At 46.5% G+C, this 17,731-nt stretch overlaps 1 protein-coding gene across 3 annotated transcripts in view; it reads left to right on the top strand.

Annotated features, from left to right (window-relative positions):
• Positions 1 to 17,731, top strand: part of LOC103365074 (ephrin type-A receptor 4) — a 58,120-nt gene extending 40,389 nt beyond the window's left edge. The window contains exons 8-18 of one of the 3 annotated variants that reach the window (XM_008292408.1): positions 42 to 153; positions 2,459 to 2,517; positions 3,008 to 3,121; positions 3,754 to 3,939; positions 7,251 to 7,312; positions 8,319 to 8,528; positions 8,643 to 8,792; positions 9,182 to 9,378; positions 11,185 to 11,343; positions 12,955 to 14,181; positions 16,466 to 17,731. In XM_008292408.1, coding sequence (XP_008290630.1) covers positions 42 to 153; positions 2,459 to 2,517; positions 3,008 to 3,121; positions 3,754 to 3,939; positions 7,251 to 7,312; positions 8,319 to 8,528; positions 8,643 to 8,792; positions 9,182 to 9,378; positions 11,185 to 11,343; positions 12,955 to 13,069 — 1,364 coding nt within the window. In that variant the 3' untranslated portion in view covers positions 13,070 to 14,181; positions 16,466 to 17,731. Of the gene's footprint in view, positions 1 to 41; positions 154 to 2,458; positions 2,518 to 3,007; positions 3,122 to 3,753; positions 3,940 to 7,250; positions 7,313 to 8,318; positions 8,793 to 9,181; positions 9,379 to 11,184; positions 11,344 to 12,954; positions 14,182 to 16,465 lie in introns of all 3 variants that reach the window. The other 2 variants (XM_008292407.1, XM_008292405.1) reach the window with 2 other exon arrangements.

The following is a 17,731-nucleotide window of genomic DNA, read 5'->3' as shown; positions in this document are numbered from 1 at the left end:
GTCCTCTCCCTTTCTTTCCTTCACCCTTTTTATTTCCACAGTCCCTGCTCCCATTATCGGCGACGGGGCCAACTCCACGGTGCTGCTGGTGTCGGTGGTGGGCAGCGTGGTCCTCCTCATCATCCTCATCAGCGCCTTCGTCATCAGCCGAAGGTGAGCTCCATCCCGTCTGCTTTCTGTCTCTCCCTCTCGCCTCCCCGATGAGGGATGTCTTGCTTAGTGCCGGCAAAGTAGCTGTCAGGAGATGGAAGTCACTCCAAAATACACAAACACACACACACACACACACACTGAGCCAGACAGCCTGTGCAACTTGCTCACGTCGAATGAGTGATGACTCGCCACACCGGAGACGTGATTGACAGCTCCGACAGCTGAAGAGATGCAATCAGCGACCCCTCGCTCCCTGTCCTCTGCATCCGTCCTCCCCACACCGCCTCCCCCTCATCCCTCATCCCTCTATCTCCCAGCTAGTGGCTGTAATCCCGACCGCTAGATATTTTCCCCTGCTGTGGCTCGCTGACCGCCGCGAAGAAAATGAGCGAGAGAGAGAGAGGGGAGAGAGGGGAGAGAGGGGAGAGAGCGACAGGAGGGTGGACAATGAGATAAGCGGGCAATGAAAAGTCGGAGATAGAATACAGAGGGAGTGAGACAGAGAGGCATCAGGTGGATTTGCAGTGACCCAATCTCAGGGTGTTAACCAGCGAGCAGGACAAAGCAGCGTCACACAGATGGGATTACATGCAGATGGGGCTGCCTCACCTCAGGGTGTTAACCACACTCCCCCTGTGAGTGTGTGTTGGGGGTGCACATATCCTTATGTGAAAAAAAAAAAAAAAGTTTAGTATGTGTGGTGGTGACGGTGGGGGGAGGGGAGTGTTAGTGTGTGTGCCTGTTTATATGGAAACCAAGTCACTGTTTCCATGTGTGTGTTGAGAATGATGGGGAGCGAAGGGGGCTGCTGATTGTGTGTGTGTGTGTGTGTCCTCTCTTTTCCGTGTGATTGCCTCTCTCTCTCTCTGTGTGTGTGCAGCCAAGCAGGTGGTTGTCTCAGCCTTTTTTATATGCATGTGACGGCCACTGTCATTGTGCTGCCGCGGCCGTCCTGTGATTGTGGGGAGGGACTGTAATCACGTAGCCGTTTGCCATCATTACACAACCACAGAGGAGGACAATGTCTCGCACATCTGGTCATTTCCACCACTGACCTAACACATCAATATGAGCACAGGTGTCAGGCTGCCTCGGGGATTCGGAGGGATTTAAGTGCACCTTCTCTTGGATTGATTTATCGCTCTTATACCCGCCCGGCTTGTCCACTCCGTGTTGTTGTTATAGGCTCGGTGCCCTTCAGGAACCTTCAGGGCTGCAAGGAAATCTTACTGGACTTTGAAATAAAATGCACCTATTAAAATATCATCTGCAGAGTATCAGTAAGAGTACCTGTTATGGAAAATATTCAAACTCTGGATGTTATTCCTGTTGCATTAAAGATAAAAGGTGGAACAGATTTAGAGTTTATTCCACAACAATCACATTTTATATTTAAAAAATCAAAACATTTTAGTGGAAAATCTTCATCTACAAAGTCACAGGTTACTGTGACTGTTTAGGAATAGTAGTAAGTGTATTTTCCCTCTGCCTAAATTTTGTACAAATAAAAGCCTTGAATCTTTCTTGTTGTTTTAAGCATCTGGTTGCTTTCTGGGTGACACAGGCGCCGTTCAGCGTTAGTCTGTATTTTAGCCTAAAGGTAAAGTTTGGGAATTTGGGGATAACATTTAAAAACAAATTTTATTTTTCTGTTTTGCGTTTACATGTTAAACTGAAAGCTTCTGGTGGGAGTTTTTCTTAATCTTTGAACAGACTGGGCTCACTGTTCACCCCGTTTCTAGTCTTTAAGCTAAACTAAGCTCACATCAGCCTGACCACACACACATCAGCGTGGTTCTTCTCTTAAAAACTCCCGGTCAGGAAAGCAAATCATGAAGCTCCCACAAGATTGAACTATTGTTGTCGAGCTTTTCACAGCTTCTTCATAACTAAGAACAAATATCAAGAAAAAGGTGCCACACAATGTAATAAAATGTCTGGTTTGTGAAATTCTCCTGTTTGACACGTGAGACGCTTCACACCAGAAGAGAAGTCCTGCTACAGGAGAGCAAATAGGAAATAAGGGGGAAAAAGCTTTTTGTGAGGAGCGATGAGGCTGGAAAAAAAGGACAGTGGTGTGAAGCTTCACACGTGGGGCAGCTGCTTTGATGCGATCCATTCAGTGTGTTCTGTCCTTCAGCTTTAGTCTTAATTAGGAATTTGTGAATCGTCACTCGTGCCCTGTTATTATCATTATTACACGTTTTTGCTTCTACATGAGACGATTGGCTTCGCTGTCTGACCCGTAGCTGCCTGATGTTTGAAGCTCTACAGCGACTGACCGTCCTGTTTTCTTTGCCCCCAGAAGGAGTAAATACAGCAAGGCCAAGCAGGACTCTGACGAGGAGAAGCACTTACATCAAGGTAACTCATAATTAACACTCCGCCTACGCACTCTGTAATTGAAAAACATTAGCGCTGTCAGGTGTGTTCACGTGCACGCTCTCTAAACCGCAAATGAAGCCCATAAAATGTGGGGAAAAAACAAACTATTCTGAAGTTAATGTACTTGCATCCCAACGCGCTCCAAACACCTCATTATCAAGTCATCGGCGCTGTTATTTGCGTGCCCCAAAAATTTCAAGTTAATGAGCTCCGTCTTCGTCGGAGTCAGCCACAGTGACATGAAAAGCAACGGAGTCAGAGTGTGAAGTGAGGTATGGAGAGGAGAAAGGAGGAGGAGGAGGAGGAGGAGAGGATCCACAGAGGAAGGCGGTGTAGCCTGCAGCACCATGGAAATAAAGAACAGATGGAGAGTAGTTGCCGGAATGAATTAACCTTCATCTTTTTCACTCCCTTCTTTCCTTTTTTTTTTTTTTGCTTCCTTCTTTTCTTTGCAAACATCTTTCCTCAGGAGTGAGGATATACGTCGACCCCTTCACCTACGAGGACCCGAACCAAGCGGTCCGCGAGTTCGCCAAAGAGATCGACGCCTCCTGTATCAAGATCGAGAAAGTGATTGGCATCGGTGAGGAGAGAAGGATGTTTGGATTTGAGTCCAGACTTAGGCCATTTTAAATATTTTTTTTTCTAAATGTGACTTGGAGAAAAGAATATGGTAACTTGGGATAAAAGCATCCACCTAATGGAGTTATAGATATTTTATTTAATGCAAAACTCTGCTGCCGGCGTAGTTTCCTCTTTGATTTGTGTTTGCATGCGGCTGCTCTCATGTGCACTCCTTGAGAACAGCGCCCATTGTTTTCCCGGACAATAGCATTTGGTATGCCTCTAGAGAGGTCAGCAAGTTAAAAAAAAATAATCAGGCAAGGATAAATATGTTGTCCCTGCTATTCCTGTGGCCAGAGAAAAGTCATCCAATGACAAAATAATAAAGAGAAAGAATCAATATCCATTTCCCTCTTTCTCTCTGCTCCAGTGGGCGACGGGGGAGGAGGGAGTGAGGGATTAGAGACCCTGATCAATGTTTAAAGTGGAACCCTTATAAACCACACACACACACACACACACACACACACACACACACACACACACACACACACACACACACACAGCCTGTTTGATTTGATTTATAGCGCGTGGATCAGAGTGCTTGTGTATCATCATTCCACATTTCTCATCGCACCGTCGTGTCTCCAGGGGAGTTCGGCGAGGTCTGCAGCGGCCGCCTGAAGATGCCGGGCAAGAGGGAGATCTGCGTGGCCATCAAGACGCTGAAGGCCGGATACACCGACAAGCAGCGGAGGGACTTTCTGTCCGAGGCCAGCATCATGGGCCAGTTCGACCACCCCAACATCATCCACCTGGAGGGCGTGGTCACCAAATGTACGTATGTTTTTCAGTACAGAGAGGTGTGTCACATGAGACATGCTGCAGAAAATCACCCATTCACAATTACTATATCTAATGACACACACAAAGGGCACTCATTTCTGCTGTCCCCCTTAAAAACAATTTAACAATAAATCACTACAAACTACGTCTGCGTTTACGGGTGACTTTGGAGAAAGGTGAGCGTCGGGACAAACCGATCTTTAGTCGGTTGTAAAAGCTACGAGGTTTGCATTTATTTTCCTGCTGTGTGTTTTAATGCTCACTTATGTTCTTGGATAAATGATTCCTCACATATAAAGCGTGTTTGTGCACATGTGTGTTGTCCGGACGTCCCGTCCAGGGTATCCCCAGGTGGGTTGAGTCCAGATGGAAGGGGTCCAGCATCGGTGGGGCTGGGGGGAGGTGGCGTCGGAGGTAGCTGGGCAGTTGGGGAGGGAAGGGGGTCTAATGGGTCCAGGAACAGGCCCTGTAGCGCGCCACCAGCCTCATTAATCATAGTGTCAGCTGTAAATGTGTTTGGGGTTAGGGAGTGATACCCTATCCCTCCTCTATCTGCTGCTGCGTGGCCACAAAACACCGGCCAAACCTCCCTCCCTCTGCCCTCGGCACTCTCACTGCTGTCTCTGTGTTTCTCTCCCACTTTTACACCTTAACCCGATGTTATTTGTTAGGTTATAGGTGTGTGTGTGTGTGTGTGTGCGAATGACTTGTCAGCACATGCAGGCATACCTTTGATTGCACGCATGTGTGCGCGAGTGTTACCATAGCTGATGGCCGGCCTCGGCTCCAGTTAGATGGATGAAGTGCTTTAATGTGTCGTGACACCACAGCCTGGTCCTATCTGCACCAGATAACACTGTCTCTCTCTCACTGTTGCACACACACACACACACACACACACACACCTCGCCCAGCCGGAGCTGAAAGTGAACAGCAGCACAGGCAGAATTGCTTATCACCTATCACACCTCTCACCACGGGGAATGACCTCTCAGACCTCGCGGAGACGGAGTGGGAAAGACAGAGGAGAGACGGACAGATGGACAGGAGGGAAGGAAGGGAAACCGGAGACGAGCGGCGGCCGGGGAAGGTGCAAATAGAGACGCAGGGAGGCGGCGAGGAGCTGATGGATTAGAGGAAAGACAGAACAACACAGACAGAGAGCCGAGGCTAGTGGGACTACTGAACCGGAGGCTGGAAAAGAAAGAGACGGAGCGAGACAGGGAGAGGAGAGAGGGGGAGATGAAGGAGACGTAGATGAGCTACGCGGCAGTGACAGCAGCCGACATGAAAGGATGGCGAGCCAAAGCAAGAAGGGCATCCGATAACTCCCACTCCACCTCCTTCCACTCTCACTTTGAGAGCTTGACACAAGGTTTGGGCAAATTAGTCCTTCACACTTGAGTGTGTCAGTGGAATCTATTAAAAATCCATTATTTGAATTGCACTCCACTCTCCATTACAATCAAGTTAGAAGGAATTCTCAATCTGGCCTCAGTTTGCTGGCATGTCCAACAGAGCCAATTAAGGCTTATTAATTATGGAGGAACTCCAAATAGGCACTAAAATACATAAATGTGAAAAAATCTCACACTGGAGACGGCTGGCTGTAGTCCAGTACATGCTTCGTGTTTCTATCGTACTGGTGTGTAATTAAAATCAAGCCTCCATTAGAGCTCGAAATCAGACGTGATATGTTTAATGGCTGATTTACATAAAGTAAGAGCACGCTAATTTAGAAAAGATCCCCTTTTAAAAGCCACATCTTTGTTTGCTGCAAACGCCGGGGCCTCCGCAGAACATTTGCCCAACGTTCCCCCAATATTGTGCCCCTGTTGCGCTCTTCCCCATCTCCCCTGTTTTGTTGGCAGGTGATAATCGGCCCACTGGTGGGGCCCTTGCCCAGAGTTCATTGCCAAAGGCGGCAGGGCGTATTCAGTAAACAAGGAATTAGCATGCAAATGGGCTGGAAGGAAGAGGGCGGGGCTGGGAAGGCGAGAGTTTCGGGTCGCAGGTCAGACGCTCCTCAGACTTGATTGCTGAGCTGTCAATCAGCAGCGGCCCCGGGGCAGAGGCGCGCAACAAAGGGAACAAAGATGGCTGACAAAGAGGGCCCCCGCTCGCCCCCAACTTTAGCTCCACTTCCTCTTTTTGGGGCATCGCCGGAGCGCCCTGTAATTAATGGAGTGCCAATCACGCGGCGGGTACGGCGCTGACTGACGGCCTCTTGGCATGGCGAAAGGCCTGCTGTGGAGTGGAGGAACTTCACCTTCAAGACCTCAGCTGCCAAGCGCTCGGCTGGCTCTCGGCGGCTTTAGGCATTCTGCTGGAGCGCACGAGAGATTTCACACAACCTCCCCTCAAGGCAGCAGCTTTAAGTCAGCACTTCTCTTCAAAGCAATAAGCTTTTAAGTCCACCTTAACTGTGCCACTTGAAATGGAACACAAAGAACAACGCTGTCCTAGGAGGAATTTGTGACAGCACTTTTCGGCATGTGTTGTTGCCATGGCTGGTTAGGCACCAGCTTGCTGCCGTTTTGGGACAAAAACAAGCCTGCCGCCCTTCCTTTCCTCCTTCTTTCTTCTTCTTTTTTTTTTGCCCCTCTCTTTTTCTCTCCTCATGCCTGCTATCCCCCCTCATCCTCAGAGACAAAGACAGACAGAGACCCACCAGGGAATGTCCACCCTCCCCTCCGCCTGCCCCGGCTCAGATAAAGACACAGACGCTCCCCCATGAGAGCCGGAGAGGGGACGGCAGAGGGACGGGGTGAGAAAGGCCACAGAGGAGTGGCAGCGATCGGAGGGAGACGAGAGCGAGCGATGGTGTGAGCCAGGGAGGGGGAAAGAGAAAGAACCAGAGAGGAGCTAGCAGGAGAGTGACAGATGCGTGGAAAGTTGGCAGAGGGCAAAGGGACAGTGAGTGACACAAATAGCGAGTCGGAGGGATTCTGGGTGGGTGACTGCGATGAGACTTTGGATAATGCGTCCAGCGTCGGTTCATATTTGCATAAACACAAGCTGGTGTGTGTGTGTGTGTGTGTGTCGTGGTGTTTTGTTTCAGTGGAGATGCCTCTGAATGTGCAAAGGGAAGAAGGGGGACGTCAGGGCAACCGTAAGACTGAGCTAATTAAATCACTACGGGACAGAGATGGATGGCCTAACATACTCACACACATGCACAGATTCCCTGGAGAACCTCCCGCTGTGTGGAGCTGTGATGTGCATCGTTTACCTCCATAATCATCTGCCTTTCATTCTCTCACTCTCCCCCTCTCTCCCTCTCTCTCTCCTCCTCTCTCTAGGTAAGCCAGTGATGATTATCACAGAGTACATGGAAAACGGATCGCTGGATGCATTTCTGAGGGTCAGTCATGCGTTTCTGTCTGCGCAAACGTGTGCAAGTGTGTTTGTGTGCGACGCGGCTGCAGCGTGCTGATCCCATCTTATCTCTGTAATGTCATCCGCCCAAATTACAAGCGTTGCTTCACAAACATTCGCCCTAATCTTTATCCTCTCCTCCATCGACTCGTTGTTTTTCCCAACGAGGAGGTTTCACCTTTGTGTTTCTCAGGTTCACTACACTCGAGGTTTTAACGACGCTTGGAAACTTAATCCAGTAAATACGTTTAGCGTTAGCGCGAATGTAGGAAAATTTAAAAGTAACGTGCAGAACTTGACAAGTTGTCTTCGACTTAGCATGAATTTTAAAAAACAACCTGTTGCACACAAGAGATTCTGCAAACAATCATTCCTCCATTTTTGTTAAGGAGGCGTTTAAACAAACACAAAGAATGCTAAAAACATCCTGTATCAATATGCAAATCCAAGAAATAATGATATTTATGTGTAATGCGTGTAATGTACGAGCTTTGAGCAAACAGCTGTGAACATGCAGTACATGTAGCAGAGTATACGTATCACAGAGGGCGGTGCAGAGTCAAACGGTGTCTTCACAGTAGGCTGATGTGAAATACATTGCTGGAGAGTTATTGAACAAAGATCCAATCGTTTGACCCTCTCAGTATTAATACAAGAATCAGTCCGGATCTCCAATGTGCCCGTGGTGTGTTCATGAACACATAACGTATAAATATGAGCTGAACGTGTCTGAGCTGTAGTTATCAGTCATCCCTTAATCATCAACTGTTTGTGGTAAAGTTTTTGCTGCAAACCAAACTGAAGCAGAATCTACTGACGCGTGTCCAACCAAACAGAACCGGGCGGTTTAACAGAGAAGTCGTTATAAAACTACTGGGACCGAGTTGAAATAAACACAGTTAAATGTTGAACACGTTCCCAAATGTTTCAGATGTAAGATTGTAGGAAAAAAAAAACCAACAATAGTTAAACCTCCGCTTTCTTTCCTGCAGAAGAACGACGGCCGTTTCACGGTCATCCAGCTGGTGGGCATCCTGCGCGGCATCGCGTCAGGCATGAAGTACCTGTCTGACATGAGCTACGTTCACCGCGACCTGGCGGCTCGCAACATCCTGGTCAACAGCAACCTGGTGTGCAAGGTGTCCGACTTCGGCATGTCCCGAGTGCTGGAGGACGACCCTGAGGCCGCGTACACCACCAGGGTGAGTGTGTGTGTGAGTGTGTGTGTGTGTGTGTGTGGCCGACTGGCTCAGTGGTCTGTCTGCCTGTCACCTTACTTGTCAGCTTTCATAAATCAGCCCAACTTTCAATTACAGGGAGGGAAGATCCCCATCCGCTGGACGGCCCCAGAGGCCATCGCTTATAGGAAGTTCACCTCGGCCAGCGACGTGTGGAGCTACGGCATCGTCATGTGGGAGGTGATGTCGTACGGCGAGCGGCCATACTGGGACATGAGCAACCAGGACGTAAGTCTAACCAAATGTAATTATATACAGACAGTCATGAATAATGTACAGCTTTAATTAGTGTGTGATATTAGAGCAGCGTTCTGTCAAAGAGTTTTAAAAAAATCCTTCATCATTTTAACGCGGTTACATAATCAAATCCTGCAGAGGTGGTAAAACACCAGCAGTATATTCCCTTTCCTCATTACACACCGAATTCACATTTTCACTTCCACTACTAATGATAAGAATTTAATTTATTCTTAACCAAATGTCTTGCATGAGTGCCTAAAGTAAGGTAATTAAAAATTAAGTTATGTGTTTAAAATTAGAGGAAAAAAAACACCATTAGACTGCCTACAGTTTTATCACAGTTCAGCGCTTAACAGCAGCTCTGATCTACTCTGCAGGTGATCAAGGCTATTGATGAGGGCTATCGGCTGCCCCCGCCCATGGACTGCCCCGTGGCGCTGCACCAGCTCATGCTGGACTGCTGGCAGAGGGAGAGGGCCGACCGGCCAAAGTTTGGGCAGATTGTCAACATGCTGGACAAGCTGATCCGCAACCCCAACACCCTGAAGAGGACCGGGGGAGAAACCGCCGTCAGGTGAGAGGGCAGCACCGCAGACGGAGGATAAGTCGATGTGATGCTGAGATGATTTGTGGTTCAAATGTGGAGCTCAGAAGGGAGAAGGAACCCTGATGCACAGCAGATTAGTGAGCCCATATTTAATAGTGTCAATGCTATAACCCTACACTGTACCAGAGCAAAACATATGTTATTATAATAATAATCATGTTGTCACCTCATGGCTCGAAGCATTGGATAAAAAATCTAGAAACAGATCATTTTAGCAACAAGGAGTTATCAGAAGATTTTAGTTGTAGGTAAGCAAAAAAAAAAGATGGAAAGTACTATTAGAGGTAGAAAAATACAGAAAACCAGTTTGAATTTTTGAGTAATTTATTGTTAAACAGGTTAGTTCCATTTAATCGTACACTAAGGTGAACATAGAAATTACTGCTGGTTGTTGTTGGAATTTCACATTAAGTTCACACAGAGAATCTGGAAATACGTTCCCTTAATCGCATATCGACGGCTTCACCTGTCCAGCCTCATGCGTCCTGCACACATCACCTGACCGGTCACACGTCTCCCGTCCTGTCTCCGTTCTTTACATTCACCGTTAAACACCGTCTGCCGGCAGCGCGCGGCTCTTTTCAGCACAAACACCCTCCGTAATGGATTTCTCTGCAAACCAGCTTTAATGGCGCTGTACGCTTAGGAATGCAGCCGCTCTAGCAGGCGAGGGGGAGAATTACGATGTAACGCCGGCTTAAAAACAAACATGACCCTACATCTCCGACACCATTACTCTCGAGCGGCTAAACGTCTTAAGAGTGACCTATGCGTGTTTACAGACTCGACGCGGGCCGGCGGGAGTCTGTTTGAGTTTAACAAGTGTGTGAGCGGCGAGCAAACACACACACACACACACACACCTAACGGGAGGCGAGTCCTCGTGGAGTAATTAGCAGAGCTGAATCCTATAAATGCTGCTTTTACAGTTACACAAGTGAAGGAGAATGTGTGTGAAGAGGGATTCCTGCGCATAATCTTTTCCACGAGTAGAGACGACTTAATAAAGACTCCGACATCCCGCTCTCGCGTTTTAACTCGACATCCTTTTTTAAAAAAAAAGGAAAGTACGATAAAGAGAGAGTCACCGGAGCGGGACCAGTTCGCCGCCGCCTCAGACTCACTGGCCCCCCGTAAACGCTTCATGGCCGACGGCGCTGCTGCAACAGAACGGGTCAGAAACAGAGCAGCGAGGAAAAGAGGGAGTTAAATCTGCTGATGAATATCTGAATGTGACTCCGCCGTGCTGTAAAATTCACCCAAGTGTGCTCGGGTTGTGTGTTTTCTGTAAAATAAGGATTAACTAAGTGTGTCGGTCACACCAAAGAGGAACCGTGTTTGACTTGGCTCGCGCTCCGCTGGGAGCTGCTGCAAAACCAGAGGTGAATCTGACAAATGTGCTGATTCGATCAAGGAGGCAGATGTGCTGATTTAATCAAGGGGGAAACGATGGAGAGAAATGTAGCGTGGTGCTTTTTACAGCTCGTGGGCAGCTCCCTGTCATCGCCCAGAGTGTAATTTTCAAGCTTCTCTGATAGCCGGGAATAAGGAAAGTCATTCCCGTAAGGCTGCCGGTGGTGCCCCGGTCATCATGAATCAGTGGCGGTCCAGATTCCAGCCCATTACATCTGAAGTCAGAAACGCTTAAACAGAATGAGACTTTCAGACTGTAAATACAGAACCGCGCTGACAGCTCAGACGACATGTTGTAGGACCCAGAAAGTTTGGTTTGGTGAAATTAATTCTGTGTTTTGTCTCCTCCGCCTCATGCAGGCCCAACACCACCCTGCTGGAGCCCGGGAGCCCCGAGGCGTCCTCGGCTGTGGGCACGGTGGAGGACTGGCTGCAGGCCATCGGCATGGAGAGATACAGCGACAACTTCACCGCTGCCGGCTACACCACTCCAGAGGCTGTGGTCCACATGACGCAAGAGTGAGTCTCAGAATATAAAGAAAGAGGAATAAATAATGGGACAGCAAAGTTTTCCTACTGCACATGACAACGTTTTTATGTCACTCGGTGTTGGGCAGTAACAGAGGTACCATTAGAACATTTCTCTCAAACATTTCACAGCAGTTGGACCCAGTTTTCTGAGTCTTTTTGGAGTAGAACTGGACACCACTTCCCAACATGGACACATGTTCGTAGCCGAGAAGCACTTTCACACAAAGTCAACAGCTAACCAGTAGTTACTGATGTGTTTTTCGCTGTCTGAGGCAGAAAATTAAGAAAATTATTTCCAAAACCTCCCATAAGGCCGCTGCTTTAGCTCACCTGGTTGAGCTGGCGACCCGTGTCCGGGGGCTCTAGTCCCCGATGCAGCGGTCGTGGGTTTGAATCCCATTCATGGCCCTTTGCTGCAAACCCTTCCCCCACTTTCCTGTCTCTCTTTAGCTGTCCTATCCAATAAAAGTAAAAAGGCCAAAAAATAACTTAAAAAACCCATTAATATACAAGCTTCTCATGTGATAAACTACTTTTGCTGTGCTGCTGTAGGTTATTTTACTACATTTCCTTGGCTGTAGTTTAACTCATCACACTTTCCAAATATAAAGATTTCCTCACTCTGGCATCACTTGACAGTTGTAGACGTGTCTGTATTACACATAAATGAGCTCGTTATTGGGTTGGTTTGGATAAAAAACAACAAATTTATAATTTAAATAAAATAAAGTAAAAACGAATTTGCCCAAAGCTGTTTGTCACAGTTTATGGGCTGAATGATTGACTTTCCCTCTTCATTTAAACTCATTGTTTTAGCAGTAACATGCTTATAAATTGTACTTTTTATATGTATTTTATTGTTTGTATTTGATTTGTGATCACAGTATTTAAAAAATATCACAAAATGTGAATTAAATTACATTTTTCAATGTAATATTGCCTAATGTAAAAAAAATTCTCTTGAATCAAAATTTAACTTTATTTACTTTCTCAACAAGAGTTGGATAAGACGACTGATACCACTTTCATATATGATAAATATAAAGCTGTGTCCAGTAGCTAGTTGCTCAGCTTCATATAAAAAAATAACTAGCCTCCTATTTTTTAAAATAACAAATACGTTATATCTCATGTAGGACATGTGTACAACTCCCATGGTCCTCGTTTTCCATGAATGTTATGTTTAATTCATGCACAAACAGAAACGTAAACGAGAACATATCTGACATGTTTCTGTTCAGTTCCATCCTCTTCCTGCTTTGAGCCATTTCAGCCAGTCTCATATAAGCTGGACACCTGCTGCCGTCATATTAGCATACATGTGTTAATTGTTCCATTTAATTAGTCTAATCTGCAGCATCTTGAGCTAAGAATACACGCGCCCCAGTCCTCCTCACTCGTCTGTAATATTTCCATTAGTCCAGTTAAAATTGCAGGATCAGAATCGCAGCATTGGCGAGTAGAACTCCTCCAACAGCAGTTAAAGTGTCAGGCCCGGTTCCACTGGAGGCTGTAAAACCCATCATGTGGATCAGGCCTCGCTGTGTTTGTTATTGTTGTCTTCGCTCCTAAAAGCCCTCTTTTCTCCATCCTTTTCAGGGACATGGCACGCATAGGCATCTCCTCGGCAGCGCACCAGAGCAAGATCCTGACCAGCGTCCAGGGAATGCTGTCCCAAATGCAACAGATGCAAGGCAGAATGGTTCCCGTCTGAGAGATTCAAACAAAGAGAAAAAGGAAAAAGGAAACAAAGCGACTTTTGTTTCTTACGAAAAAATAAATAAATAACAAAAAAGATAAATATTAAAAAAAACAAAACAAAAGAGAGACAAACAAACTATGAAGAAATAGTTTACCTCATCCATGCACTTTAAATTGGATCTAAAAGAAAAGAAGACGTTGATGAAGAAGAAGAAGAAGAAAAAAGTGGTGAAAATGGCACTTTTTTTTTTTTTTTCTTTCCCTTTGCCCTTTTTGTTGTTTTGGAGAATGGGACGCTTCTGTCTGCAGCATTTCTGGATAGATGGAGGGACGGCTGGAAAAGTGCTTCCGAGAGGCCAATCTGGAGTGCCTTTAATGGTCTGGAAGGAACAGTGAGGGAGGGGGAAGCGAACCTTCCTCCTCCTCTTGGGCAGAGTGTTGTTTCTGGAACTTTCTTTCTGGAATAATCCGAGGAGCAGATTTTTTTGATTTCCTGTGACTGTGTTTATTGTACATGAATTATTTCTGTGGGACTCACGGGCTGCCCCGGCCACCATTGTTCTCTCTCTCAGCTGGATCTGTTTGATATCTCCCGGCCAAAACGGAGGATCCCAACCGTCAGATATAAACAGTGAATGTCTGCGAGGTTGAGGGTTGGATTCTGGGGGGAGACGGCGGTGCAGGGAGGGCTTATTTTGAGGAGCTTTTTGTGTTGTGTGCTCTGTTCTGGCCTTGTTTTTCTCCCAGAACGCTGTATTTTCTTGTCCTCAGGACGTTGCTGAGAATGTCTTTGATCTTCCAGAGGAGCCTTCCCACTCCCCTGTCTTCCCAAAAAAAAAAAAAAAAAAGCCCTCCGACACCTTCGATAAACACACAATTTGGATTCTTCCATTCATCCCCCCCTCACACTGCTGCAGGACCAACCGGCTCTTCCTCACCTCCTCTGATGGACGCCTGTTTGGACCAGTTGAATTGGCTTCGCAGACAGGACCAAGGAATTTATTGGCGAGATTTATCCGGACAAAAAGGCAGGACGGATGCAGAGTGAATCACAATCGTCAGCATCATCTTGGCCAGGAAAATAAACAAGAAAATACACGGAGGATTCCTCGAGCCGTCATCAAGGTGAGGATCGATAGTCTTTTATCATTCTGTCTCCAGCACCGGGCGCACAAACAGCTCCATTAACAAAACAAATAAAGAAATCGGATTAAGCCTCCCTTCATTATCACAGTGTGCTTCTAATATCAGCGACGTCTGTAGGAGTCATTAGACCCCCCCGACACCCCGTCACAGGCCCCACCGGCTCCAGAACCGTGTTAATTAACAGGCGAGTTGGCGCCACCTCAGGCAGCCGGAGCAGATCAATAGCCACTGGTCTGTGATCAGTCTGCGGGCCTGATGCCTCTGGCATATTAATGAGAAGAATTAATCAGCGGCTGACTCCCACTCAGCCGAGCACAGCCCGGCAGAGCTCAGGAAGGGAAGGTGCTCTTGGGTCTAACTTGTGGGCCAGAACAGAGAGTCTTTATTCATCTGGTGGACCGGCTTCTAGTCTGAGCGTCTTCTCTGGTTGACCCTCGGCCTCCTCTGGTTGGTCGAATAACACCCACCAACCAGGAAGCAGAGCACAGATTAGCTCCTTCAGCAAGTTCAGGACTGATCTCTGCTTCCATCAGGAGCTTAATTTATGCATCAATATTGATTTATTTGACACACTTAGTTGCCAGTTAATTATGTACTGTGAAATTAGCTAAAACTAACAGAGCCTAATAGAAGACTGTACCTCCGTGAGGACCGAAGCGTTTAGTTAAAGAGGCGCTGATTCAGTTTTATGGTCACTGTGGAGTCTCCGGTCGGTTCTGTTTATAGGTCTGCAGCTCATGAATGCTCCCATCATGATTCCTTTCATTTCCCAAATTCTTGTCTATAAAATTCTGAAAAAAATCACGTTATTATGTCCTCGAGGTTTCAACCACAGCCTCTACTTCCCTGATGAGGGTCTAATAAACGTCTCCCTGCGAGTTCGACGGCGTCTGATTGAAACTTTATTAGACCTCAGAGCCCGAGTGATGAGTTCACGCTGATTGTTTTGGAGGAATCGATGCGCCAAAATACAAAATGTTCGGCACATATACCAGGAAATTCTGAAGATCCTGAAACCAGCAAACACATGAGGATTTATTTTAGAGAAATCTTTGCTAGTCGGTATAATTTCTGTCGTTTGTCTTCCTGATTAATCAACTAACGATGTTTCTGATCATTCTCTTTATATTAGTGTGCATATAAAATATTAAAAGTAGTTTTTATTCGGCTGCTCGTCCAGCAAAGAAAATGTCGGCTGAAGCAACACCTGCCCAATCAGACGCCGTACCTGCTAGCCTCATTAGCCTAAACCAACTATAAATGAACAGAAAAACAGTATTTGCATCTTATTGAATCATTTTAAACTGGTCGCTTTACATTGAAATGATAAAACACTGGAAGCAGAGCGTTCCACATTCATACGATTTGTGAAGATGCCACTTTAGCAGCAGAACCACTGACACAGACGGATTAGCCTCCGTCAGTAGATGACGTGCCGTGTCGGTTGTTGAGCTCATAGAAAATACTGTTTGCAGAGTTCATGTCGACTTTTTGGTCGTCGGTTTGAACAGAATGCAGCCACACTGATCACTGATGCGTCTAACAGTCGCTGAACGTTAAAAATAGAGCGACTCGTCTCCGTCAGGGTTCAAAATGGTGGAAACATGGCGCTGCTCACAGGTGCTCTGTTCCTCCAACCGCCAAAACTAATGTGTCCATGGCAGCAGGTTTCCTCTGTATGAGAGCAACGCTAGCAGTCGTCAGAGCGACGAGGGCGTTTAAACCGACCGACCTGCTGATCTGGAGCCTGCAGTCCTAATCGTTAGCATGAAATCATTTATCTCATTAAAGAGAAAAAAAACAAGACATGAAACAGAACCTATGATAAATATTAGGCTGTAATTCATCTTTATTCCTCCCCGAGGAACGTCGACGACTTCACAAAGGATTTATTTCAGTTGGCAGATAGATCCCGGCGTTGGAGCCCCGGCCTGACGGAGAGCGTTCGTCTAACGCTCATTAAATATCTATCGGGGAGCTTTTGTTGTGTGCCAATAAGTCAAGGCCATGTTTCCTATCATGTGTACACACAGCAGCATGTGGCACACAAACGTTAACACACCGCTGCCTAGAAATCCATATTTACCCCCCCCTCAGCGGGTCACGGCGTCTGGATGCTCGGGTTCTGTTTAGCAGATGAGTCGAATGTTCCGTGGAGCAGCGTTGTTGGTCAGAACTGGATGCCAAGCAGAGACTGTTTATATTCAGAACCACCATGACTGATGCAGCCTCTCCTCTCCCTCCCTCGCTTCTTTCTCCACAGCTGCTGCCGTCCATCACAAACAGGATCCCGGCCCTCGCTCGCCACCGCCACAATCCCTCTCCCGCTCTTCCTCCTTTGTCTTCCTCCTCCTGCTCAGCCCCTCCTCTCCTTTTCGGGGTCACCGAGATGACAAGTCCATCCCGCCGAGCGTCCGGGACGAGCTGACAGACTGGCCGCCCGGCGCTCGTGGCCGTCCGGCGACGTGCTGGAATTACTATGAATGATTTAACAGCATAAAAAAAACAACAAAAGAGACAATAAGAAGAATGTAATATAATGGAGAAGCCCTGCTCCAGCCGATAATGTACTTTTTTTGTTTTTGTTTTTTTGGAAAGTTTCATTTTATTTTGTGAGTTTTTGTTGTTGTTTTTTTTTATTGTTCTGTTTGCATGTAAAGTAACAAGGATTTGATTTGAATGCGATGGTGTGTGTGTGTGTGTGTGTGTGTGTGTGTGTGTGCACGAGCGAGTGTGTGGAGTGACGACGTCTTTGAAGTACTATCAGTAATCGTGTCTGTTTTCATGCCACTGTGGAGGAAGAGGAGGAGATAACAGAGTTGTATAGTTTTTGATATAAAAAAAACAGAAAAACCCTGGACTTATTTTTCTTTTTTTTTTTCTTTTTTTTTTGGCTTTTTGTGTCGTCTAAATAAACGGTGTGTTGCTCACGTTGTGCAAACTCTACTCGGCAACAGCATTTATTAAACAGCTTTCTGGAATGCGACCCATTTCTGCTTTTGGCAGCGACGGCGGCTTGGACACGAGTGTGACTAAAAGCCTCCTGCGCATACAAACACATCGGACTCGAGTTTGGACTCTCCGAGCTTCACGACAAGTCGAGGAGGAACCGGTTTTGAAACTACATCCCCTGTACACAGCAAAGGATCAGAAAACTGAGGAAAGAGGCGTTGAAGAAGGGAAAACTGTGGGTTCTTTTTTATTCTTTTCTCCAGAGCACATCATACAGCTACAGGTTTAACCCAATGGACTACGTTCCTTTTGTTCCTTTATCTTTTTAAACTATACTTATGTGAATGTTTTTGAACTCGTAAGCGACGCTTCATATAATACAAAAACACCTCCGTCCTTAATACAGCTCTACTGCTCTTTCCTTTTTTTGGCGATGGTTTTTTTGGGGGTTTATCTATCGAAAAGGACCTGTTTGGAAATATGCAAGACATGTTGGGAAAGGAGAAGGAAACCAGAATGTACTGTAAAATACTTTTTTCCTTTACTTAAATGTCGGATGATTTGAAAAGACAAAAAA

The sequence above is a fragment of the Stegastes partitus genome, unplaced genomic scaffold (genome assembly GCF_000690725.1).
Source record: "Stegastes partitus isolate 25-593 unplaced genomic scaffold, Stegastes_partitus-1.0.2 Scaffold808, whole genome shotgun sequence".
Classification (NCBI taxonomy): Eukaryota; Metazoa; Chordata; class Actinopteri; family Pomacentridae; genus Stegastes; species Stegastes partitus.
The sequence above is the reverse complement of the archived record's forward strand: the minus strand, read 5'-3'. Positions and strand labels throughout refer to the sequence as shown.